The 27,586-nt window shown below is 40.9% G+C and overlaps 1 protein-coding gene and 1 long non-coding RNA gene across 2 annotated transcripts in view; one reads left to right on the top strand and one right to left on the bottom strand.

Moving 5' to 3' along the window:
* On the top strand, positions 1–27,259 carry dipk2b (divergent protein kinase domain 2B). Its single transcript, XM_048540774.2, has 5 exons — positions 1–377; positions 8,213–8,477; positions 9,485–9,658; positions 15,777–16,065; positions 25,523–27,259. The coding sequence occupies exons 1-5, from the start codon at positions 61–63 to the stop codon at positions 25,867–25,869; spliced, it is 1,392 nt and encodes a 463-aa protein (XP_048396731.1). The 5' UTR covers positions 1–60; the 3' UTR covers positions 25,870–27,259.
* Positions 1–27,586, bottom strand: part of LOC125457066 (uncharacterized) — a 91,948-nt gene that overhangs the window by 54,522 nt on the left and 9,840 nt on the right. The window lies entirely within an intron of this gene.

Below are 27,586 nucleotides of genomic sequence, written 5' to 3' on the forward strand. Positions count from 1 at the left end.
GAGGCTAATGGACGGACCAAGACGTCACTCCTGTTGTTGTATCTACCTCAAAAATACTTCATGAACCATTTGCAAAAGTTGCACCTAACTTTCTGGCGAACAGTTGCTGCACACATAGTGAAGGCACATGAAGCGGTTTTAATGAAGTGCGAAAAGATGTATGTGCAGAGTTTAGCAAATTTGGGGAGCCGTCTCATCTTAGTCTTGATATCTCTGGAACCCTTGTCTCCAAGATTGAATACAAGAGCTAAAGCCACTGCTAACGTTACAAAGCTGAAACCAGTCTACAATTTTGGCAGGAACTTTTTGGGTTTGGATAAATGCAATGCCTGTATAGGAACATCTCTGTGCAGGAAGTTCTTCAAAGAAGAAATCAGGTGAGATTAGAGGTGACACTGGTTGCAGAACGATACTAATGGACTATAAACTCCATCTGATAAGCGAGCTAGTTGCGTTCCAATAAAATGTAATAAATTATCTGATGGTTGAGGTCTGGACTTTTTGAATTATGCTGTCACATTGAAAATGAAATGTATGGGACTCAAGCAATTTTCATGACATTTCTGAGATTATGTATGGGGTGTGTGTTGGGAAATGCTAGAATGTTCTGTACATCCGCCTAGTGTATGAATTTGAACTTCATTGTCTTCAGCTGAATGATGTTCTTGTTTTATAAAATGTTGAACAATTTGGTAAGTGATAATGGAGATCATTCAATCACAATATTGACAGATGAGAACTCCTCCTTTGGGTATCCTAGCTCAATAGTTCAGGGTTGAACTCCTCAAGATAAGGGCAATATTATGGCGGGGTGGAAGGAGAGGGTAGCAGATGGAGCAGTGGTGACAGAACTGGAGAAGTCCAAGGGCAGTGCAGAGAATAGACTTCATTTTCACCTTTTTTGATTTTATACAATACTTTATTCTGAAACAATTCCCAGAGTGGGTATCAGTTCACTGCTATTGCTTTCTCTTTCTATTTCAAGGGAAATAAGTAATACTGAGACTTTATTCATCCAATAAAAAATCTGAAATTTTCCATTAAAAATGTAAGCATGGCCCTATTTTCTCATGATTGGTATACATCTTAAGTACGTGGCAGAATATTTGTTGCTGATCATCTCAGAATGAGAATTGTTTCCAGATGATATTGTTTTTGTTTCAACACTTCCTCAATGAATAGAACATAGAACGTAGAAATGTACAGCATAGTACAGGCCCTTTGGCCCACAATTTTGTGCTGAACTTTTACCCTAATCCTAAAGTCAATCTAACCTCCACCCCTACTTCATACGATCATCTATTTGCCAATCTAATAGCCGCTTAAATGCCCCTAGTGAGGCCGACTCCACTACCCTCTCCGGCAATGCATTCCATACCCTGACCACTCTCTGAGTAAAGAACCTACCTCTGACATCTCCCTTATATCTGCCTCCACTCACTTTAAAACTATGCCCCCTCATAATAGCTACCTCCACCCTAGGGAAAAGTCTCCAGCTGTCCTCTCTATCTGTACCTCTGATCATTTTGTACACCTCTACCAAGTCACCTCTCAACCTTCATTGTTCTGAAGAGAAAAGCCCTAGCTCTCTCAACCTTTCCTTGTACGACCTTCCCTCCATTCCAGGCAACATCCTGGTAAATCTGCTCTGCACCTTTTCCATCGCTTCCACACCTTTCCTATAATGAGGCAACTGGAACTGGATACAATATTCCAGATGTGACCGACAGCAAAATCTACTTTATTATAGCTCATTGACCAATAGACTGCAGTAATTGTGAGATTAGAGAAACTATGGTGTGGGAAATCTGATAATTAGTCAAAAGAAAAATGGTGAAATTGTCCACATCTGCAGCAAAACGGATTCATAATGAGTCAGCTATTTTCCGGTGTAAAGCATTTGCAAATTGGCTACAAACCCATTTCACAGACCGATTTAATCACCCCAGAAAAGGCGACCTTCACTGCCTGCCTGTTCTCTAATTGAACCTAATCTTTTGCCGGAGAGATTACAAGCTTTTAACTTAAAATAAAGGAAGTTTCCATGATAATTGATGTGAAATGACCTCAGGGACAGGTAATGAATAATGTCCATTGCATTACATGAACCGTTCCTACTAACTGCTCGTGTACAACATTGGAGTCTGTTATGAATAACTGTAACCTGGTTCTTGGAGGAATAGTGTACAGATCCCTGTAGCTATATGGCAGGACAGACAATAAACCAGAATACAATGGGAGCATGTTAAAAGGTTGCACATTTACCTTGGGTGACTTTAATCTTCCAATCTTTGTAGATTGGAAAAGTCAGATGGTAGATATCGGCACAAGGAAAAATTCATAGAATGTATCTGAGATAGTTTCTCAGAACAATCTGTAATGGATCCAAACATAGCTCAGGCAATTTTGATCTGGTAATGTGTAATAAGGTAAAGAGAGCATCATATTGAAAGGGAAAAAATAAAGTGTGACAAAGATCAGTCATGAACATAAGTTTTGAAAACTAACAAAAGATGACCATATAAAGATTAAAATAACTGTGGATAAATTTGCAAGTAATATCAAGGCAGACAGCAAGAGCTCCTTTAAAATATAAAAGGGAGGAGCAAGGCCAAAGTGAACACAGACTGCTTAGAAAATCAGACCAAGGAAATGATAATGAGATCTAGGAAATGGCAGAGGAGTCAAATAAATACTTCACAGTCACCTTCATGCTAGAAGACATTAATACATTCCAAAGCATTAAATAATCAAGGGGAAAGCTGGGGAGAGGATGTAAATGTCACAAGTGAAAAAGTACTAGAGAAACTATAGACCAATAAGTCCCCTGGATGTGATGGGCATAATGCTAGAATATTAAGTAGCTACAGAGATAACGGCTGTACTGGTAGTAATCTTCCAAAATCCTTAGATTCTGGAAAAGTGTTGGAAGGTTGTTAAATTGCCAATGTAAACTTTTATTCAATAGGGGAAGGAGACAAAAGAAAGGTAACTATAGGCCAGTTAGCATAACATCTGTTATTGGAAAAATGTTAAGAGTCTGTTATAAAGGCTGTAAGAGCAGAGCATTGGGAAGTACATAGTATAATCAAGCAGGGTCAGCAAGACTTCCTGAAAGGGAAATCATTCCTGACAGATTTACTAGAATTCTTTGATGGTAGCAAGCCAGATAGATAAAGGAGAACCAATAGATGTATATATTTGCATTTTCAGTAAGCATTTGATAAGGTACCACGTGTGAGGCTACTTAATAAGATAGGAACTCATGGTGTTGGGGGTAGTATGGATGGAGAATTGTCTAATTAATAGAAAGCAGAGGTTTTAAACAAGGGGGCATTTTCAGAATGGTAACCTGTAACTACGAGAGTGACCACAAGAATCGGTGATGGGAACATAGTTCTTTACTGTATATGTGTATTAATGACTTAGGTAAGGAAAGTGAATGTATTATTGTCAAGTTCGAGATGACACAAAAATGGAGGGGGATTGTACGTAGTGAGGATAATAGAAAGATCCTGCAGAACAATATAGATAATTTAAGTAAATGAACAAAAGCTTGGAAGATGGAATATAAGGTGGTACACTATGAATTTGTGCACTGGGCAAAAAGAACAGTAGAGCTTTCTTTTTATGGAGAAAGACTGTAGAAAGTTGCAGCACAGAAGAAATTGGGAGCCCTTTTGCATAAATAAATCTGTGCACTAACAACCAGTATCCAATTTCTGCAGATAATAGGGAAGGAAAATGGAATGTTGGCCTTCATGCCAAAGAGTATGGAGGATAAAAATAGTGAAGTCTTGCTAGAACTGTAAAAATCACTAGTTAGAACATTTCTAGAATACTGTGAATAGTTTTGGTCTGCTTATGTAAGGAATGACATATTAGCATTGAGGCAGTCTAGAGAATGTTTGCTAGGTTGATGCCTAGAATGAAGGATGTCATATGAGGAGTGGTTGAATAAGTTGGGCCTATACTGAATTTAGAAGAATGTTTAACAAGGCTGCCCCTCATTAGAGCCACAGAGGTTTACAGGGCCTTTTCCTGTGCTGTAAACCTCTATGACTCTAATGAGAGATGACTTTATTGAACATACAAGTTTTGTAGGGAACTTGACAGGATTGATGTGGAGACATTGTTTCCCCTTTTGGGAGAATATAAGACCAGACAGCAGAATCTCAGAGTAAGGGTTGCCCAGTTAGGATAGAGATAAAAAGGAATTTATTCTCTCAGAGGGTAGGTAATCTGTGAAATTCTTTACCACAGAGGGCTGCGGAGGTTGCATCTTTAAGTACATTCAAGGCTGAGACAGGCAGATTTTTAATTAGAAAGAGAATCGAGTGCTATAATGAAAATGAAGGAGGAGTTGAGGATTATCAGATCAGGCATGACCTCTTTGAATGTTGGAGAAGACTTGATGGGCTGAATTGATGGTGGTCTAAATTTTGCACCACCAAGTTTCAATTTACTGATTGATAATTTCTGGCCTTTTTTGAACAAAGGATTAATACTTACAATACTCCAGTTATCCAGTCCCAGGCTCAAATCAAGGGAAGTTTAAAAGATTGTTGCCTGTGCTTTTGCAATTTCTTAGATGCATGTCACTCTGTCCTAGCTCCTTATTGACTTTAAATACTGACAGTTTATTTAATACCTCCTTTTTATTCAGTTTAAACTCTTCCATGTCAGCATTTCCTCCTGCCCTTTTGGGCACCATCTGCCTTGTAAAGACACAAAAAAAGTACTAATTTAACACCTCACCTATGCTTCTTGCCTCTAAGCACATATCCCTTTTTTGATCATTACTCTTCCTTTTAGTGTTGATATACTGATAGAAGATTATGGGATTTCCCTTTAGGTTAGCTGCCAGTCTTTTTCAGAATTCCTCGCTGGTTCTTTGATTTACCATTTCACCTCACTTCTGACAGTTCTGTATTCTGCATGGTCTTCAACTGTATCTACTATCTGACATCTGCCACAAGTACACTTTTTCTTCTTTATCTTAATTTATCTGAATTTCTAACTCCTTTTTCATTGAGGGAGCTTTGGATTTGTTTATCCTACATTTCCCTTTGGAGACAATATTCCTTCACTGTGCCTAAGTCAGTTTCTCTTTGAAGGTAGCAATGGCTCAGCTACTGTTTCTCGCATTAACCTAGGTTCTAGTCTGACATGATAGTAAAATGCAAGGCTGGATGAACACAGCAGGCCCAGCAGCATCTCAGGAGCACATAAGCTGACGTTTCGAGCTCTCTGATGAAGGGTCTAGGCCCGAAACGTCAGCTTTTGTGCTCCTGAGATGCTGCTGGGCCTGCTGTGTTCATCCAGCCTCACATTTTATTATCTTGGATTCTCCAGCATCTGCAGTTCCCATTATCTCTGATACTATTCTAGTCTGACATGACTCTGCTTTTCTCCCTTTGAGGTGTAGTCTCCGTTTCAGTCTGTGTCCCTGTTGTTTATTCTTCCTCTGGATTGACTAATGTCTTTTTTCCACCATCATCTTAAAATTTATGATACAGTGATCACTATCTTCCAAATGTTTCCCCACTTTGATCAACTTGGCCCATATCATTTCCAAGGACATGATCTGGCAGTACCTCCTTTCTTGTTGGACTGGGCATAATATTGGCACACATGCTTCTCACTGCCATTACAGTAGCACTGACCCTGTTCTCATTAAAACCGTGAGAAATGCAGATGCTGTAATCAGAGACAAAGATAGAAATTGCTGGAAAATCTCAGCAGTTCTGGCAGCATCTGTAGACAGAAATCAGAGTTAATGTTTTGGGTCAAGTGACCGTTGCTCAGTTCTGAGGAAGTTCTGTGGAAGGGTCACTCGACCTGAAATGTTCCCTTTGATTTCTCTCCACAGATGTAGCCGAACCTGCTGAGCTTTTCCAGCAATTTCTATTTTTGCCGACAACTAATTAGTCACTCATTATGATAGTTATACCTTCTGTAATTTCCTTGTTGATTGTTCTTTACAATAGCTGGTGGTTGACAGATTACACCAAGTGATGTAATTAGACATTCTTTGTTTAGCTTTCGTCAAATCAATTCTGTCCTTGAACCCTCTGTAACATCCTTTTTTCTCCAGAACTACAAAGCTTTCCACAACTAAAGCACCATCCTTCCTCTTTTTATCCTTTCCTATCTTTTCTGAATGCTTTGTGACCGGGAATATTTACCACCCAGATCCGGCCTTCCTGGAGCCAGGTCTCTCTTATCGCCACAATATCACAATCCCACATGGCAATCTGTTCCTGTAACTTGCTAATTTTTCTTAACTATGTTCATTTATTAACATGCATGCAGAGTAACCAGAATTTAGACTTCATTACTTTCTCCCTTACCCCCATCCCACCTGTTAACTTACAATTCTCTACCTAACCCCTCCAGTGTTTCATGCAACCTGGCATTACTCTGTAATATTCTCTCTTGGTTCTCACACCCCTGCTCGTTTAAGCCGTTGCCAGCAGCACTAGTAAAATGGCCCACCGGGAACACAGTTCCGCTCTGTTTATATGTGACCCATCTGGCTTGTACAGATGTCATCAACCCGAGAGGCAGTCCCACTCCCACCTTTGTGCACATTCATTTGGTTTAGCTCCCTAATTCTGTACTCATTTGCACGTGGCACACTGGGAGTAATCAGAGATCATTTAGTGCAGATATCCTGCTTGCTCATTTTCCAGCTAGCATCCTAAGTTTTGATTGCAGGATCACATTCACATTCCGTCCCTAAAAATTAATATTCTGGCTATTTGTTGGATATTCTAAAATGGAACTTGCCAAGTGCAGTCCCTCCCATTGGATCATGGTGGGAAAGCATTGGTGAGGGATGATGTGTTCAACTGTGAGAGAGGCTGCAGAGAGGTCAAGAACAATAAGGATGCTTAGCTAAACTTCATCAAAGTCACACAGATGTCATTTGTGAGTTTGGCAAGAGTCTTTTCATGTTGTGGTAGGGACCAGACTTGAGGAATTCAAAATGCAGTTCAATTTCACGCCAGTTTGAATTCTGTCAGCAGCTCAAAGAAAACCACTATACAGAAAAATTAAACATAATTTTTAGAACATAGAACATAGAACAGTACAGCACAGAACAGGCCCTTCAGCCCACAATGTTGTGCCGACCATTGATCCTCATGTATGCACCCTCAAATTTCTGTGACCATATACATGTCCAGCAGTCTCTTAAATGACCCCATTTCGTGACCATTTGAATTCTACAATAAAGACAGCTAATTTGGGTGGCACGGTGGCTCAGTGGTTAGCAGTGCAGCCTCACAGCGCCAGGGACCCGGGTTCGATTTAGCCTCGGGTAACTGTCTGTGTGGAGTTTGCACATCCTCCCTGTGTCTGTGTGGGTTTCCTCCAGGTGCTCCGGTTTCCTCCCACAGTCCAAAGATGTGCATGCTAGGTGAATTGGCTATGCTAAGTTGCCCATAGTGTTCAGGGGTGTGTGAGTTGTAGGGTGATTGGTCTGGGTGGGATGCTTCAAAGGGTGGTGTGGACTTGTTGGGCCAAAGGGCCTGTTTCCACATTGTAGGGAATCTACTCTAATTTGTTTGATGCCTAAGAGAAATATGACATAACATATAGAACATAGAACATTACAGCACAGTACCGGCCCTTCAGCCCTTGATGTTGTGCCGACCTGTCATACCGATCTCAAGCCCATCTAACCTACACTATTCCATGTACGTCCATATGCTTATCCAATGACGACTTAAATGTACCTAAAGTTGGCGAATCTACTACCGTTGCAGGCAAAGCGTTCCATTCCCTTACTACTCTCTGAGTAAAGAAACTACCTCTGACATCTGTCCTATATCTTTCACCCCTCAATATAAAGCTATGCCCCCTCGTGCTCGCCATCACCATCCTAGGAAAAAGGCTCTCCCTATCCACCCTATCTAACCCTCTGATTATTTCATATGTTTCAATTAAGTCACCTCTCAACCTTCTTCTCTCTAATGAAAACAGCCTCAAGTCCCTCAGCCTTTCTTCGTAAGACCTTCCGTCCATACCAGGCAACATCCTAGTAAATCTCCTCTGCACCCTTTCCAAAGCTTCCACATCCTTCTTATAATGCGGTAACCAGAATGTTTACGAATTGTACTCTAGTAAGTTATAAAGTCATACTCCATTCTTAAACTCGCATCTTCTGTCTGTACATCTGCAACATAAATAATGTTACTGTTTGCAGATTTGAAAACTGGCTGTCTGCAGGTTTAAGACTCCCTCCTAGCCACAAGAAGACATATTTTGCAAATTACACTGCTGATACTGAGAATTGGAAGCCAGTTGTCATCTCTCGGTTACAAAGCAAGTTTCAGAATGAACTTTCTGATTGGAAAATTTGCACCTCGGCTTCAAAGAAAGTTACGTGCAGCATTGAGAATGTTCTGAGAGGCACAGAAAGATTCCAGAAATGGCTGGCAGCTGATCGACTCACTACTGATTTAGTTCAGGTATGTTTTTGGACCAGTAGATATGATACATATGACCAAATTTCTCCAATTATACTAAACTAAGATGAACAAGTTTCTGTTTTATATGTGTTGAGAAAGAAATAATCACCAGTCAAGTTTGAGAGCTATAGAAGGACTAGGTGACCTTGCACAACTTAAAAAATCAAACTAAATAAAATAGTATACAGTGTAAAGGTTGTTAGCTATCAACAGGACACAAAATGAAGGGTGACGTACAAAAATTGTAAAAACATTGCAGAACCCTGCTGAATCATATAGGAAACACACCTTCCTGAAGATGCTGGTCACCATTGTCCATAGCTCTGGACTACAACATGCTTGTAAAAGTAACTGTTAGCATGGACTCCTTGGGGCCAATTGGCCAGGGATCTGGTTTATATTAGAGTAATGTCAATAGCATGGGGTTTGATTCCCGTAGTATCTGGGTGGGATTCGGATTCTGTTTCCTTGTCCTACCCAAGGTGAGGATCATGGTGCATTGGGTCAGCAATGAGAACCAAGGAAGATGTTGCAGTTATAAGCCTTCTCTCAGTTGTGTAGGACCTAAATAAATTTAAATAACTGCATTTTATTTGGTTTGCTGTCAATTAGAAAACTTCAACGTTCAAGGCTGTTTGATGGCATAATTGTTCCAGGGAACCTGGAGATCTCTTTGGCTTGGTGCCTGATTGACCCTAATGGTGAGAAATCCATGCGGCAGAGATTCATAGATATTTGTGGGCAGCTTTCCCCAAGGTCTGCAGCGAGTCATTTCATTGCTACCTGATAAATCTAAACCAAAATGTACTAACCTGAGGTCGACTGAAATACGGGACAGGATTCTACCACCTATCGATTATGTAAGGATAAAACAAGAACACTGATAACACCGAAATCAGAATAATTTAATACCAGCAGAGTGGTTTTAGTTTTAGTAAATATTGCTGCATTCCTGACTGCATCTTATGTTGCGTTTCTATACTGCCACATTTTTTTATACAAAACAGAGTCTCTCTAGCCCTTTGTTGAGATGTCCTTCCCAGCGGCTGCTGGACCGGATTGTTCGGCGTTACGCTGAAGTGAGGGACTCAGGCAGCGTCCTGATGCGACATTTCACTGAACGGGACAAACTGCGTCTGCTGTACACCTTGTCTGTGAACACCCACCCCATTGTACTGCAGGTACATCTTGTTAGAGCTACTGCTCACTTGTAATGTCAATCCTCTCTCACGGAGTATACTGCAAATTCAATGTAGAATCAAATCCCTTAAAATGTTTGATTATTATATGGTGTTTTACCTTTAAGACGAATTAGAAATCATATAAATTAATAAAAACTTTCAATATAATATAATTGAATTATAAATTCAGTAATACCAAATACCCAAGTGGACTATCAAAAATTTACAAAGCGATGTCCACCTGTTCATTGAGTAAACTTAAGAATGCACTTAGTAATGAATTTCATAGAACATAGAACATTACAGCACAGTACAGGCCCTTCGGCCCTCGATGTTGTGCTGACCTGTCATACCGATCTGAAGCCCATCTAACCTACACTATTCCATGTACGTCCAATATGCTCATCCAATGACGATTTAAATGTACTTAAAGTTGGCGAATCTACTACCGTTGCAGGCAAAGCGTTCCATTCCCTTACTACTCTCTGAGTAAAGAAACTACCTCTGACATCTGTCCTATATCTTTCACCCCTCAATTTAAAGCTATGCCCCCTCGTGCTTTCTATCACCATCCTAGGAAAAAGGCTCTCCCTATCCACCCTATCTAACCCTCTGATTATTTTATATGTTTCAATTAAGTCACCTCTCAACCTTCTTCTCTCTGATGAAAACAGCTTCAAGTCCCTCAGCCTTTCCTCGTAAGACCTTCCGTCCATACCAGGCAACATCCTAGTAAATCTCCTCTACACCCTTTCCAAAGCTTCCACATCCTTCTTATAATGCAGTGACCAGAACTGTACACAATACTCCAAGTGCGGCTGCACCAGAGTTTTGTACAGCTGCAGCATAACCTCTTCGTTCCGGAACTCGATCCCTCTATTAATAAAAGCTAAAACACTGTATGCCTTCTTAACAGCCCTGTCAACCTGGGTGGCAACTTTCAATGGTATGTGTACATGGACACCGAGATCTCTCTGCTCATCTACACTACTAAGAATCTTACCATTAGCCCAGTACTTTGCCTTCCGGTTACTCCTACCAAAGTGCATCACCTCACACTTGTCTGCATCAAACTCCATTTGCCACCTCTCAGCCCAGCTCTGCAGCTTATCTATGTCTCTCTGCAACCTACAGCATCCTTTGTCACTATCCACAACTCCACCGACCTTAGTGTCGTCTGCAAATTTACTAACCCATCCTTCTACGCCCTCATCCAGGTCATTTATAAAAATGGCAAACAGCAGTGGACCCAACACCGACCCTTGCGGTCCACCACTAGTAACTGGTCTCCAGGATGAACATTTCCCATCAACTACCACCCTCTGTCTTCTTTCAGCAAGCCAATTTCCGATCCAAACTGCTATATTTCCCACAATTCCATTCCTCCGCATTTTGTACAATTTGTACAATTTCAATGCAGTCCATTCTGTCTTAAGTAAATGTTAAAACTCCCTGGAATTGAGTTTAATGTAGACACAATGAATGGAGGAGAACCAAGGGGCTAGTTACAGTGAGGAGCTTAGGAAAAATACATTCACACAGAAAAATACCAGTGAAATTAATTGGAATAAAAGTTGACAAATCACTTGGACCTAATGGCTTACATATTAGGACTTTAAAGAAGCTCTTACAAGGAAGTGGATATATTAAACATCTCCTGTGTTAACTCTTCTGCAGCTAAAGCTCTCACCCATGCTTTTACTGCCTCCAGACTCAACCAGTCTAATGCTCAAGGTTTGCAGCGAGTCATTTCATTGCTGCTTGATAAATCTAAACCAAAATGTACTAACCTGAGGTCTACTGAAATACGGGACAAGATTCTACCACCTATCGATTATGTAAGGATGAAACAAGAACACTGACAACACCGAAATCAGAATAATTTAATACCAGCAGAGTGGTTTTAGTTTTCGTAAATACTGCTGCATTCCTGACTGCATCTTATGTTGCGTTTCTATACTGCTGCATGTTTTAAAAAACAGAGTCTGTCTGACCTGTCACATTCTGCTCTCAGTAAATGTGAAGTGATTTAAAACTCTGCTCCCTGCGTTCTTACTCATTATCATTAGTTCCACCATCCCCTCCTCCACAATTCATCCATCATCCCTGTCCTCCCTAATTAAAAATACTTCCTGGTAAAGCAATACCTCAATTTTAACTGATCATGCTTGTTTTCAAAATTTTCAATGACTGTATCCTCCCTTTCTCTGTAATCTCCAGCAGTCCACTAATTCTGATCTCCTGAGCATTCTTGATGTTAAACACACCACCGTAAGGAGCCATGCATTCAGCTACTGGGTCCTAACTTCTGGAATTCCTTTGGTTAAACCACCCACCCCTCTACCTTCCATTTGCTCCAACTATATGAAGATTAAATAGTCTCACATTTTCTGTATTCCTCCTAGGTATATTTGTTGAGGTTTGTTATTGCTGAGGCTAATCTACCTCTATAATCCAACTAATCCAGATCTCGAGAACTGAGCAAAGAAAATAATAAGAAGTTTATTCTATTGCTGTATTTCATCAATGGGTTACATGAATAGTTTGATTAATACAGACATTGGAATAGGTAGCAAGAGTAAGCCACCTGGCCCCTCCCACATGCTCTGCCATACAATAAGGTCATGATTGTCTGGTTACTTCACATTGTCACCTGCGGCAGTAATATTTCACCTTATATGTTTCAGTTAAGATGCCTGTTACTCTTCTAAACTCCAGAGCGTACAAGCATCGCCTGCCTAACCTTTCTCTGCTATATCACATTCAGAAAAGCAACTGGACAATTCCAAACCTGAGCTTTTATTTAGACAGCAAAATGGGAACACATTCCTGCAGTTCCTTACCACCAGCACCATCACCTTGTTGCCTGCTCTAATTGTGTAGAATACTCCCTGACTGGGCTATACCGGAGTGCACTCATCCCTACCTGACCAGAACAAGCAGGGAGACCATGTGGTCTGCCCCAACATGGCCCTGGTCGAAGCATGGGTGGTACTAAATCTGCACTTCTCATTAGTCGGAGGTTGTCCAATCATATCATGATTGCTGTGGGTAGCTCTGATTCCCCGGTGAGCATATTTGTAAGGTATCTGGGCCCTCAAATGCACCTCTCAGCACTATGTGTTCAGTTGTTCGACTCTGTCCCTGGGGGAAACTAAATTGTTTCCAAATCCTGCTGCCTGGGCTGCAACACTGACCTTGTCACGTGTCTGCCCTAAAGAGTACCTCAATAAGGCAGTACTGATAGCCTTTGGTTCCCTGAACTGCTACTGCACCAACAGGTATGGATGCTGGGTGCATTCAGCTATGTGCTAACTGTGGAAGCAAGGAGCCCCACAAGATGCCTGTCTGTCTCCAAAATGTCCCTGCTGTAGCCTTTCAAATGCTGGTTGCTGGTGTGCCTTTGAAGGGCTGAATGGCCTACTTTCAACCTTGATTCATTTATCTTCACCCTATCAAGTTTTTCATCATTTACTCAGGAAACAAGAAACTCATACCCATTGGATATTGGAAATGGTGGAGGCTCCTGTGTCTTTGCACCAAGCTTCATTACCTGATTCAGTTGCACTTACATGCTCTTGTACTGAATCACTACCTACAATCATATCAATGTCTCATCAGTGTTCAGGTAACTTTTACCCCTCCTTGATGCCTCATAGTGTGTACACCTCAGAGTTCAGTTCAACAACTTTGAATGGAAGCTGTTTGGGTCATTGGTGCGTACTGCACATGTGGTTATTAGGGATTGCATTGCGACCCATAAACTGTCACATGCTGCAGGTACAGCATACCATACCATCTGCAATGTTATCCCTGACCATCTTGATGCACAGTGGTAGTGTCCCTTCCTCTGAGCCAAGAGGCCCAAATACAAGTCCCACACCACATCAGTGATGTGCAATAACATCTCTGAAAAGCTTGATTAGAAAACGACTCCCTAATTAGCCTGGCTTTATTTGGTTATAATCTATGTTTAATCAAATTAGTCTATTTTTTGCTTTTTTCCCAATGAATTGTTTGAATTTAATTGTCTCGTTTATCTTATTTTAATTTAAAGGTTCACCTGTATAAATATTCACTACCCAACTTGTCCTCAGTTGTCATACCACTCCTGTTTTGATGACCTCTCTCTTTGTTGCTATGCCATGCTGCTGTTTAAATGTTTATGTATGTCACTGTGATGTCCCATACCCTCCTGATACCCTGATTGTAATTAGGTAATGATGGTCATGAATTCCCTTGATTCTAGAATGGATTCTGGGTTGGAATGCTGCAAGCATTACTGCGTTGTTCAAGGAAGGAGGAAAAGTAAAACCGTTCATTATTAGCCAGTTATTTTGGCATCAGTAGTCGGGATAATGTTTCAATATATTAAGGGAGTAATAATAGGGCACTCAGAAAATCATAAAACAGTTAGGTTGCGTCAGTATGATGTTATGAATGGAAATTTCTGTTTGATAAACCTAATGGTTTTTTGAGTTTGCAACTAGTGGGGTAGTTAAACGGAAACTTGCCAATGTAATATATTTGGATTTTCAGGAGACATTAAGTAAGATGCCACACAAAAGATCCTTACATAATAATAAGACACACCAAATTATTGGTAAAAGAGTTGCCTGAGTTGAGGAGTGGTCAATGAACAGGAAACAGAGCAAGCGTGAAACGGCACAATAGGGTATAACTGGTGGAGCATTGAAAGAATCGGGACTGAGATTGTTGCTATTTATAACCTGTATTAATTAATTATATGTGAAATTTGAGAATAACAAATCCAAGTTTGCTGATGTTGTAGAGTTAGGTGGGAAATAAACTGTGAGGAGGACACAAGAGGCTGTAAGTAAACATTGGCCACTTAGTGAGTGTGTGAGAAGGCAGCAGATGGAGTATTATTCAAAGGAAGTGTGAAAGTATATGCTTTGGAAGGACAAGTGGAAAACAGGGTGCTTTTTAACACTGAAAATTATTAAATGTTAACTTTCAGGAGCTTAGGTCCAATTCTGACACAGCACTTTAGGAAGGATATGAAGGTAACAGAAAGACACTTAACAATGGTTCCAGGAATGAGGAACTTCAACTGTGTGGGTAGATTGGAGACACGTGGACTAATCTCTCAAAAAGAAAAGTGGATTTGATTCAACGGTTCAAAATCATGATCTGTTAGGAAGGCAGAAGCTGGTCTCCTCAGCAGAACAGGCAAGAACTAGAGGACTAAGGCCTTCCTTACCAAATCTTTTATGCAGCATTTGATTTGGGTCTAGAAAACACACTCTGCAAATGTGGTGAAAATAGGGGCAATTAAAACCTTCAAAGGAGAAAGACAAAAACTGCAGGGAAAAGGGATAATGGGAGAAGGTGAGCTGTTCTTGCAAAGAATTGTGAATACAATGGGGCAAATGGTCTCCTTTTGTGCTGTAACTATTTCAATTACAGTGTTCTTTATACACACCTCAAAAAGGTAACATGCAGCTACTGCATGCAGTTAGGAAGATAAACCATACCTTAGTTTTTATTGTGTGGAGTTTGGAATGTAACAGCAGGGAAGTTTGCTGCAGTCAGATAGAGTTTTGGTGAGACCACATCTGGAGTGGTGTGTATAGTTTTGCTTTAGTTAAGGAAGGATTTGTCAAATAGAATTTATCTTTTAAGTAACTCAGTTGATAGCTACCTCATTAAGCCCAAATGTAACGTGCCAGCAGATATGAATTATAAACATATATTTATCATTCTTCTGATGTTCCACATAATGCCAGTTCCTAAACTGGCTGGACACTTCCACCAAACCTTCCCACCTGCTTGTCCCGCATCCATGCAATCACCTTAGAGATGCAGAAGAATAAATTGAAGCCCTAGATCCATAAACTAAGAAATGGCCATATTCTCCAGTGATTAAAACCAGGCCAGCCAATCATGCTATACGTGATCTGATCCCTAATCCAGTCAAGAATGCATTGACTGATCCTTTGAAGGCACAGAGGTTGCAAGGACCTCATCAGTCAGATCTACATGACTAACCTTTTGTAATTACCTTTGTAAGGAATAGACTCACTAATGCTTTAAATTGACTAGAACTGTGAAAATCTATTACTGTCCCACAAAATTGACAGAGGTTCTCTTTCAGCTTTTTCCAGGGATAGAAGGATGGCCTTTTTTGCGATATTTTGGATCTTGTGGTCGAGTAATTGTGACTCCAAGGACTAATCCCATCAGAGAATTTTATACTGCATCTCTGGAGGTCATTGTAGACATAGCTTACCAGCTTTTGCAAATTACTCACTCCCTGGAAAACAATGATTTGAATTATTTCTTCTACTATACCAGTGTCCATGACAAGATGTTTGGTACATTTGAGGATGGACGTCTTTATATTACAGACACCAGCTCAATAGGCATCATCGATAAACAGAAAGGTAAGCATTTGCTATGATGTAAATCAAAGTGATATAAATCAAAGGAATAGTTGCTACATTTGCTGATGACACAAAGATATACTGGAAGGTTAGTTGCAATGAAAATATAAAGAGGCTACAAAGGGACATAGATAAATTAAATGAATGGACAAAGATATGGCCAATAGACTATTTTATGTGGGAAATGTGAAATTGTCCATTTTGGCAAGAAGCATATAGAAGAAGAATATTATCTAAAGGGTGAGAGGTTACAGAGCTCTGAAATGCAGAGAAATCTGCATGTCCCAGAGCATGAATCACTGAAGGTTAGCGTGCAGGCCCAAAAATATTTGGGAAAACCAGTATAATGTTACTGAGAGGGGAAGTGAAAGCCAAGTAAGGAGGTTATGATTCAGTTACACAGGGCATTGGTGAGAGTGTATCTGGGGCACTGTGTACAGTATCGGTCACCTCATAGAAGGAAGGATGTAAACGTGCTGCAAATAATTGAGAGAAGGTTTCCCAGGCTAATACCTGAAATGAGTAGGTCATCTAAGGAGGAAAGGTTGGGAAGGCTGGGGAGGTCAGACTGGAGTTTAGAAGAGTAAGAAGATATTTAATTGAAAGACATAAGATCCTGAGAGGTTGTTGTGTATGTGGTTAGTATGGCAGACTCTCTCTTTAAGAGTCTGAAGACATAACTTCATGACAATATCATTGGCCACTCTGAGTGGGGAACAGCTCAGTGTAACTTTGCTTCCTGTAGAATGTATACCTCCTTCAAAAAGCTCCTGCTGTTGGTAAACTTTGGCTTCTTGAAACACGACAGGGGTCTTATCAAGGTCAATGTGGACAAGATGGTTCCTCTCGAAGAATCCAGAACTGTTTACGAATAAGGGTTGTCCATTTAAGGAATTTAGGAGAATTTTCTCATCAGGGGTATTGAGTTTTTGGAACTGTGTTCCTCTAAAGGCAGTGGAAGAAGAGGATTTGATTTTTTTTAACCTAGAGGTGGGACAGATTCTTGATGGCCAGAATGTGTAAATGTATTGGGGATCGGCTGGAATATAGTGCAATCAGATCAGCCATGACGTTATTGAATGACAAAGCGGGCTCGGGGGCAGATGGGCCTACTCCTGCTCCTAATTCAGATGTTGAAATGTACCCAACATGAATTATGATCATCAAACACTCTGCTACCTCTCCCCAACCTCATTTCAAATCCTGTTCACAAGCCATCCATTTGCTTGCTGATGACAAAGGTACTCAATTAAACATGCTTCAATGTTCCAATTCTCATTCTTGAACTCAAATCTCTCCATGGCCTCTATTTCTCTACCTCTGTAATGTGTTCCAGCTCTACAACTCCCCAAGATACTTGTTATCCTCTCATTCAGGCCATTGTACATCCCAAATTTTCATTACTCCACCTATGGTGGACATGCTTTCAGATGCTGGGGCCCAAATCTCTGGAATCCATCTACCTCTCTCTCCTCCTCAAAGATACCTCTTCAAATGTTTCATTTTGACATGGTTTTTCGATTACTACTTCCATGTTTCCTCACCTGACTCACTTTCAAAGTTGGTCCGATTATGCCAACGTGAAGCACTTTGGGATGTTTTGATGTTAAAAGCACAATATAACCATGGATTGTTTTTATATCAGCTGATTTTTAAACCACTTTACAGGAGTTATTACATAAACCTTACTATTTGAATACATTTTCATTTATCATTCTCTGACAAGAAACAGACATGTAACTTTTCCCTGCCCAACACGCCCCTGGGTCTTTTCACTCTTCAATTGTCCTTACTTCTACTTGAGTGCAGCTTCAGACATTAGATGACTCTTTTAAAATAACATAATGTGTGGCTAAAGCTATGTCATTTGTAAACTTCAATTTAAGGTGATAATTCATTAGCTAGCCTCATTTGCTAGCCAGCTTTAGGTGACATCAACCAACAATGGTTAAACAAAAACAGAAGTTGCTGGAAAAGCTCAGCAGGTCTGGCAGCATCTGTGGACAGAAATCAGAGTTAATGTTTCGGGTTGAGTGGCCCTGCTTCAAAACTGATGGTGGCTGGGAAAATGTCGATTTACATGCAGAAGATCGGGTAGGAGGAGGGGGTAAGGAGTAAACAATGGATCGGGATAGAGCCCAGAAAGAAGAACAGTTGGACAAATAAAGGTGTAGATATCGATCTGGCTAGGAAGGTGAATAGCTGTGAATGGGGACTGTTAGTGGCTAACAATGGGGAGTGTGTAATAGCAGACTATGTGATAAGGCCTAGTGTGTGGGGTAGGGAACTAGGACATGGGCTCTGAGCCGCGTCTGGTCCATCTCTTGCATTTCTGCCCTCATCCTTTCTCTTCCGTCCCACAACAGCGATAGTGTTCCCTTTGTCCTTACCTACCATCCCATCAGCATCCACATCCAGAAGATTATCAGCCACCATTTCTGCCATTTTCAGCAAGATGCCACCACCAGATCCATATTCTCACTGCCTCCGCCCCCCTCCAGCTTGTCTGTCTTCTGCAGGAATCATTCCATCCAGGTCACCCTGGTCCACACTTCCCTTACCCCCAACACCGCCCCACAGCGCCACAGCACCTTCCCCTGTAACCATCGAAGGTGCAACACCTCCCCATTTACCTCTCCTGTTCCAGTATCCAAGGGCTCAAACATATCTTCCAGGTGAAGCAACGCTTCATCAGCACTTTCCAGAATCTAGTCTACTGCATTCGCTGCTCACAATGTTGTCCCCTCTACACTGGGGAAATGAAGTGTAGACCGGGTGACCGCTTTGCAGAACATCTACATTCTACTCGCAAAGTAGACCCTGAGCTATAAGTTGCCTGCCACTTAACATACCACCCTGTTCCCTGGCCAACATCTCTGTCTCAGGCTTGCTGTAGTGTTCCAGTGAAGGGAGGCTCAAGCTGGAAGAACAACACCTCACCTTCCACTTGGGGACCCTGTAGCCCTCCAGACTCGATATCGAATTCAGTAATTTTAGGGCCTGAACTGTCCCATGTCCTAGCCCCCTACCTCGCTCACCAGGCCTTGTTATCACACAGCCTGCCAGTACAGATTATCTAGTCACTAACCATCCCCATTAATAAATAGTCACTGTCCTAGCCAGATCATTATATTTTCCCTTGTCTGTCCAATTGCTCTACTGTCTCTTTGGGCTCTATCCCCACCTATCATTTACTCCTCACCCCTTCACTGCCCCCTGCCCCACCATCACCCCCTCCTTATCTTCTGCATATTAACCGGCATTTTCCTAGTAACTTTCAGTTCTGAGGAAGGGACATCGGACCCAAAACGTTAACTCTGATTTCTCTTCATGGATGCTGCCAGACCTGCTGAGCTTTTCCAGCAACTTCTGTTTTTGTTTCTGATTTATAGGATCCACAGTTCTTTTTGTTTTTAACAATGGTGAAGTAATGTGCACATAAAGTTGTTAAAATTATTTGAAATTTGCTGCTTCCAACAAGGTAACTTAGTTGGGAAATAAGATATTGTCAGTATACAGTTCTGGAATACATTTCAATTCACCACTTTTTAAAGCCTTTATGAGTTATAAATCATCGATCTAAATGCTCCTATGATGCATGTGATATATAGACATGAATAGGAACCGTGAGGAAAGGCATACCATTCATTGACAATTTCATCTCTTATAGCTATTTCCCTTCATTTTCTCATATTTCTTTACTTCTTCATTTGAAATCATTTTGTTAAATCTCATTCCATATGACCTACAGGTTTTTTCATCTTGGGAAAAACAAGCATAGAGGTATTTGATTGACCTTGAACCCTGACTTTAAGTGGAGCATTAAAATACATTTTAAACTACATTTTAATCTGTTTCTTGCCTGCATCTTTGAATCTGATCACCAATCCAAATACAGTCAATCTGGATATTTATATAGTTTAAAATTAAAAGGAGTAATGACACATGCAGCAGTCTAATGTACAGTGATATCCACCTGTACCTCAATCCCTAACATTAAAAATACCTGGTGAGAGACTACAGCAGCTATGTGAACTAAGCATTAAGTTAAGGTCAGTAAACCTTGAAGGCTTAAAGAGATATTGGTGTATTAATTCCCCAGCAGTATAACAACATGCTCTATTTTCTGGCTATCAAATAAAAACTGATAGAAAATTAGCAGTGGGACCATATGATAGAACAGGATAAGAAAGAGCATTTTCCTCTCTTAATTCATATACCCATTGGGAGCAAACATGCCCCCAGGTTGTTCAGTGGTAGTACTTATACAATGTGGGAAAGTGTGAGGTTATGCACTTTGCTAGGAAGAATAGAGGTGTAGACTGTTTTATACACTGACAAAGGCTTCAGAAATCTGAAATGCAAGGGGACTTGGGATTCCTAGTTCAGGACTCTCTTGAGGTTAAGTTGGCAGTTAGCAACTCAAATGCAAAGATAGCATTAACTTCAAGAGGGCTATAATCCAAGATCAGAGATGTACTGCTGGAACTGTATAAGGTTCTGGTCAGACTGCATTTGGAATAAGAAAACATGTGTTAGCATTAGAGGGGATCCAGAGCAGATTTACATGAATGATCTTGGGGGTGAAGTGCTTGTCATATATGAGGATCAGTTGAGGACTCTCCAGGTCTGTACTTGATGGAGTTTAGAAGGATGGCAGAAGAGGGAAGTATCAGATTGAAACTTAGAGAACACTGGATAAAGCAGACATGGAGAAGATGTTTCCAATAGTAGGAGAGACTAGAATACAACCTCAGAGTGAAGAGATGACCCTTGAGAAAGCAGGAGAATGGGATGAGAAGCATATCAGCCACGATTGAATGACAGAACAGACTTGATGAGTTGGATGGCTTAATTCTGCTTCCTATTTCTTATAGTCTGAGTAAGAGGCTATGGTTCAAATCTACCAGCAGAGCACTGAGTCTAGCAAAGGGAGGCTGACACATCAGAGCAGTACTGTGGGAGTGCTGTGCTCTTGGAGGTGCAGCCATTTAGATCAGATGTTAAATTGAGACACTGTTTGCTCTTTAAAGTGTACGCAAAAAATCTCATGACACAGTTTTTAAGGATAAAGCTGTTATCCCTGATGTCCTGGCCATCAGCCAAACAACATCTCCAGATCAGATTATCTGATCATTGTAATATTGCTATGTCCAAATGGGCTGCAGCAATTCCTGTATTATTCAAGCGGAGGCTAGTGGAACAGAAAGGAAAATTAGAGAACCAGAAATTAGACACCTAAGATGTTGTGGAACGAAAGGCAAAGGGAGAGGTAATGGTGGTGATGAAGAGAGAAAGCATCAGTCCTGAATAAGTGGTAATAAAAAATAAAGATATGATTGGAAGCAAAATCATGAAAACAACTAATAGGCACTGGGGAGAAAATATATCGAAGTGGAAGACATTCCTAGCCTGAAGTTATGGAACTCAGTGTTGAGAACAGAAGCCTGTGACATGCAAGATTGGAACATGAGGCTCTATTTTTTCAGCTTTCCCTGACCTTGCCCTCTGTAGCATTTGTCCCTCCTCCATCTTCCAACATTTCCATATCTCAGTTCTGAAGAGTCACAGGACCCGAAATGTTACCTTTGCCTTCTCTCCACAGATCTCTCCAGCACTTTCTGTGTATGTTTCAGATCTCCAGCATCCATAGCATTTGCTTTTAGTCTTCAGGTATTTGTTTAGTTTCCCTTTAAACACTTATATACTATTTGTTTCAACCACACCCTTTGGTAATGAGATCCACAATCTCACCAGTCATTGGTTAATAAAGTTCTTCTGAATACTCTGTCAGATTTCTTGGTGACTCTCTCATATTGATGATCTCAAGTTATGCTTTTCCTTGAAGAGGAAACATTGTTTCTGCAGTCATTCTATTAAAATCTTTTGAAATGTGAAAGTCCTCTACGCTTAGCCACCTTTTCCAATCGAGAGAACATCCAGACTGTTCATCCTTTGCTGATACATATATCACATGTTTCTGATCAATGCCCTCATTGGAAATCTCTCTCCAGCTCCTGCAGTACCTCCAAATCTTTTCATTAATATGATAACCATGACCACACGTGTACCCTTCGGCACGGTCTAGCCAAGATTCAACACGACTTTACAATAATTTTCCCACTTCTCAATTCTAACCATTTAGACTTGATGCCTACTACAGTTTTGCTACTAGTTGTGTGACAAAGATTAACGACTGGTATTATAGACCTGTGCCATCCCTTCTACAGTCTGGTTTTATTCTGCATACAGAACAAGCAAGTAGCATAATTCGGTTTCTTCAGTGAGTATATATGAATATACACATATATGTTGCTACTACAAGCATATTCAACTGACAATTAGCCTTTTCATATGATAAGAACCCATATTCAAGTGGTCAAACTGCCAAACGAGACCTTTTCATGACTTTAGTGGTTGACCACATGACTCCCCCAATGACTGGGCAGACCCTGACAAACTCCTGATGATTATGGTGTGATGTACATCCAACAGGACAGTGCTCATGTTCCTGTTGGAATGTCAGACAACACAGTGGCACATTGATTTATCCAATCCCCTCCTGTGCTTGTCACGAGGCAGTTGTATTTGCCCGTTCCTTCTGCAGTCTTGTGGCTTCCTCCCTCTTAAATACAGTCTTCACAAGTTCATAAGAGTTAAATCTCTGACTAGAAGAAACTACTTCAGCACTTATTATCCAAGGTCTACTGAAAGGTGCATAGTCTTTGTTTTTATTTTGTCAGGCCCAAAAACAATAGGTTCGTGAAGATGTTTAAGACAGGGAAACAGATATTGTTAACCCTTGTCTAGCCCAGTAATAATCACAGGGCTGTCCACTGCATTTATTTTCAACCAGTTTTGCCTTCTCTTCAACCACCCGTCATCCAGGCACTGCACGCAAGATTGACATAAACCATCTACAATTGAGTATAGAAATACAAAAGCCACTACAAGCACACAAGTACTGAGACTACAAATTACTAAGACAAAAAAATGACTGATTCTCACCTCCATCAACTCTGAATAACAAAGTGTGGAGCTGGATGAACACAGCAGGCAAAGCAGCATCTTAGGAGCACACAAGCTGACATTTCGGGCCTAGACCCTTCATCAGGGTCATTCTGCAGCATCTGCAGTTCCCATTAACTCTGAATAACCATTCTTTAGCTCTTTTTCTCCTTACTGCCTTGAATTCATTCAGTCACTCCTTCTTCAGCTTGACTCTTGACCTCACATCTTCTGACCTATTCATTAACTTATTCGGGAGCACAGTACCAAAAAATAAAGTACAACCACTGTATAACTAATATCTACTCTGTTACTGCCTCAAAAATTAAACAGGTATGATTAAGAAATATATCCTCTTTTGAAATTCATGCTGTTTATACGTTATTTTAGGCTTATTTTTTAAATGTCCTCTTCTTTTCTTGTATAGGGATTCCACTATTTTCCTGCCACCAACGTTATTTGAAATGGTTTATAATTCCTTGGGCATGTTGTGCCTATCAGTCTTAAACATAGGAATGATATTACCAATCCATCAACCATCTGATATTGTACCTTTCTCTGAGCTAGTCGTTCAATGTGTACAGTAAAGCCTATTAGTTTAAATGCATGCCAGCAATTTGTCCAAACATGTCCGCTTAGATTCAAATACTTTATTTCACCCTCTTCTTAAAATCTTAAATATTGTCTCAATATTCAGCTCATCATTCAATGTCAGTTGATTAATCTAGCCAGCAAACACAAACAAATTCTCCATCGTTACGTCTATATTATCTTTTCCATCCCTTAAAGGTCCTATTCACATTCCAGCTTCCCTTTTTCACAAATATGCCTGTAAAATATTCCTTGATAAATTTCTCTTTGCACTCAAATTGTTTTTGATTTTTCTCCTCAATACTTTGTGTTCTCTCATATTGTGCATTCCTCTGCAGTCTGCACCTTGTTCCTAGCCCTCAAATGTCCTTTATGCCTTTATCATGAGATCACAATATGTACGAGCTGAAGTAAGTTATTTAGTCCATTGAGTTTGCTCTATCATTCAGTGGCAGATCTGATCTTTCTCAATTCCACTTTCCTGGCTTTCCCTATAATCTTCGATCCCTTTACAAATTGAAATCTGCTCATCTTAACCTTGAATATACCTATCAACAGAGAGCCCATGGCCTTCTGTAGTAAAAAAAATTCCATAGATTCACTACTCTTTGAGAAAGGAAAAGTTTTGGGAAGAAAGCAGGGAAACGACCATAAGTGAAATGATTATGTGGACAGCCAGTGCAGACATGATAGGTCAAATGGTTTCTTCTGCTCAGTAGACATTCAGTGATTCTGTAATAAGTAAAGCATTTCCATCTCCCCTTTTACCCTTTCTATTTTTTCTAAACACATTGTACTTTGTAATGTTTAATTCCAATTTCTGATTATTTTTCTGCAACCACGTCCCTGCAATTCCTACATTATATGGTTCCTCTCAGCGTGAGATGCCTCCAGCTCCCCTGTTATCTTCCCAGCACACCATCTAGGGATTTGTAGAGCCTGTGGGTGAGGTCAGGGTGGCTGGCAAGGGGTGAGGCCTCCAAGGCCAGGAATGAGGGCAGCATTCGGGTGCTCGGTGCAATCCCCCTCTCAGATTTTGCTAATGACAAGGTGAGGGAAAGACACTGCACTGGTCATGGGGCTGCCAGTGCTGGACTTACCAGTGGCTGAGGGGTTTGCTGCTGCTTGGGGAACTTGTCTGGTAGATTCCCGGAGGCTCAGGCAACGCCACTCACAGCTGGGCCTTGCTACCCTCTGAGGGCACCTGAATCGCAATGACCATCCTCCAAACAACGGCACCCCCCTGTACTCATCCAGCACACCCAATTCCTAACGCCCCCATCCCTGCACTTATCCAGCACCCCTACCCTCCTCTTCCTAGCCCCAGCTGACTCAATCTGGAGATTCCCAATCCTATTTATCTTGCCAAGCGAGGGTCCTGGATGATGGTCTGTTCTGGTTGCAGTTCCAGCAATGGTTATTGAAGATTTCCCAGCCCTCCAACAGGCTGTCAGCTCTTGGAGCGGAGCTGTTTCTGTCTAAAGTGTTGAGTATCCAAAAGGCAGCTCATTGGCAGAGAATCTAGTCAGGGCCCTTACAAATGGTCAAGACAGAGTTAGCCTTGCTTTTCTCAGCTGTAGTTAGACTGCTCTGACAATATCCCAGTCACATTGCACATTGCTTTGCAGGCATTTTAAATCATTGTGAATGCGCAATCTGTGATTATCGAAATGCTGATTTAGTGGAACTAAAGATCCTTGATGCTTGAAAGAGTTGCTTCTGAGTTTATTCCAAACTGCATTGATTCAAATCATCTCCTGCACTAAATACAGCTCAATGGATTTAAACTGTCAATTATTTTACTGTATATTTTACCAAGCGTTATGATTCCTTTACATGTTATGCAATGTTTTTGCAGATAAAGAATTTGTGCAAGAAATAAAGGGGAAAAAAGATGTGTTCTCTTGCTTGGCTTCTGACTGTGAAATGCAACACACACCTTGTGGGGAGATCAGTGAGGCACAAAACTTCATCATAGTGTGCAGAGACCTACTGTCGAACCTACTGGCAGACAAATTCAAGTCTTCTCCATCTCTCCAGAAGCAAATCGATACATTTCTGAGGCTGTGCAGTGATGACTCGCTTTCAGCCAATGTTACACTGAAGGCAGCTGATTCGCTTATGCAATTGCTAAAATCCCAGCGATCCTGCGATCCTCATTTTGAATACAGATATCCAGAATGTAAATACGTTAAAGGATATTGAGACCCCATTTGTTCTCACTCACATTTTGTTTCTTCAGGTCAGAGAGATCCTGCATAATTCCATGAGATTGCTTGAACTGAAATGAATAATTGGTGTTGGTCATAATACTGTTCCAATATGAATATCATTGAAACAGCTTAGTGTGTCTGTGGTTACTTTACTGGACTGGTAATCTAAAAACCTGGAATAAACAACATCAATGGAATTCAATTTCTGCCACGCCAATTGGAAAATGTCACTGGAATGTCTGGAGGTATAAAAGCAGGTATTAATAAAACTGACCATGAAGTTGTTTGGTCATCAGTAAAGCTCAGCTGATTACTGAGTAATGTTTTACAGAGACAGACATGACATCCTCATGTCTGGACTGTCTGCAATGCCAGTCCCATATTGATTCTCAACTGCAAGCAAACTGATCAGCGGTGCCCAGAGCAGTCACTCCTGGCTTTATTGGCACTGCACACATCCCGAGTATGAGTTCGGGAAATGTCACCTCAACTCAGTCAGAAATATTGTCCCAGACATTCCAAGGAGCAGTGATTGCAGACAGATCATCACTCTGCTCCTACTCGTTTATGTTAAGACTGAGCTCCAAATTTCTCCTGTGCAGCTCCCACCCCTGTTTCTTCAGGATTGCAGAGTATACCTGATACCCAGCAGTTATCACAATGGCGGAGTGGTGAAGGGACATCAAACATCTTCCCCTTACACATTGCACTACCTGCCATATTCTATAATTTAAATGCCCAACAGCACAGACAACTACAATGTTGGCTTCTGTGAAAGGGTAGGTATAGGAAAGCATGGGGTTAGAGTGCCAGGTTGGTAAGGTGCCAGGTAGGGTGCCAAGCGGTGGCTAGTCAGGATGGCTGTTTGTCAAGGGTTTGGATGTGGTGTAGCTCGGGCTGAGTAGTGGATCAGGGAAGTCAGTTTACAGTTAGCACTCTAGACTTCTAATTCACCAATTTTTCTCATTCAACTAACAAGCTTAACTGAAGTGGAACACATTGAATTCTCTGCAGTTAATGGATTCTTTTGGGGGCGGGGGTTCCTGATGCAGTGGATTTGCCAATAAGAATGTACAATTTCCCAGGCAATTCCCTTGGAGTTTATTGTGTCTGGGATTCCACACGGTCCGAACATGCAACTACCCAGTCTCCAGTGCTCCAACAGCTATCCGGGCCATTTCTCCTTCTCAACCAGAATCTGGCCATCCCAGTCTAAACCAGAATTACAGTGCATTCCACAAGGAAGAGGTGCTGTGTTACTGCTGGTATCACTGCCACGATTATATGTAAAACCAAGCTGTTATCTGTTTATTGGAGATAAACTGCAATATTGCCTCTTTCTTCAAAACAAAAACACAAAGATCTGGTCAACATTTCCCTTGTCTCAGTACCAATAAAATCAAAATATTTATTCCTGTTTGTGTGATGTTGCTGATATTCTTTCAAATGCAATAACATAATCAATGCACTCCAAATGGTAACTTACTGCCTGAAAGACTTGGAATGTTTGAAAACAAGTGACATATAAATTAAGAATATAATTTCAACATTGATCATGGAACCTCTTCTAGCAACACTCCAGTGAGTTACAAAAGATGTAAAGGTTTGACCCAGAGACCAGGGAAAGTGTAAATCCAGCACAATTTACAACTTTTCAAACATCTAAGCAATGTACAGTTAGAAATGTTCAGCGTGAAAAACTAAATGAT

This window comes from Stegostoma tigrinum, chromosome 12, assembly GCF_030684315.1.
Source record: "Stegostoma tigrinum isolate sSteTig4 chromosome 12, sSteTig4.hap1, whole genome shotgun sequence".
Classification (NCBI taxonomy): domain Eukaryota; kingdom Metazoa; phylum Chordata; class Chondrichthyes; order Orectolobiformes; family Stegostomatidae; genus Stegostoma; species Stegostoma tigrinum.

Bases quoted from the DNA above. Each gene is read 5' to 3' on its own strand.
- dipk2b (XM_048540774.2), top strand. From the start codon at position 61: ATGAACCATTTGCAAAAGTTGCACCTAACTTTCTGGCGAACAGTTGCT. The intron at 8,478-9,484 runs GTATGTTTTTGG...TATACAAAACAG, and splicing joins TCACTACTGATTTAGTTCAG to AGTCTCTCTAGCCCTTTGTT. The intron at 16,066-25,522 runs GTAAGCATTTGC...ATGTTTTTGCAG, and splicing joins CATCATCGATAAACAGAAAG to ATAAAGAATTTGTGCAAGAA.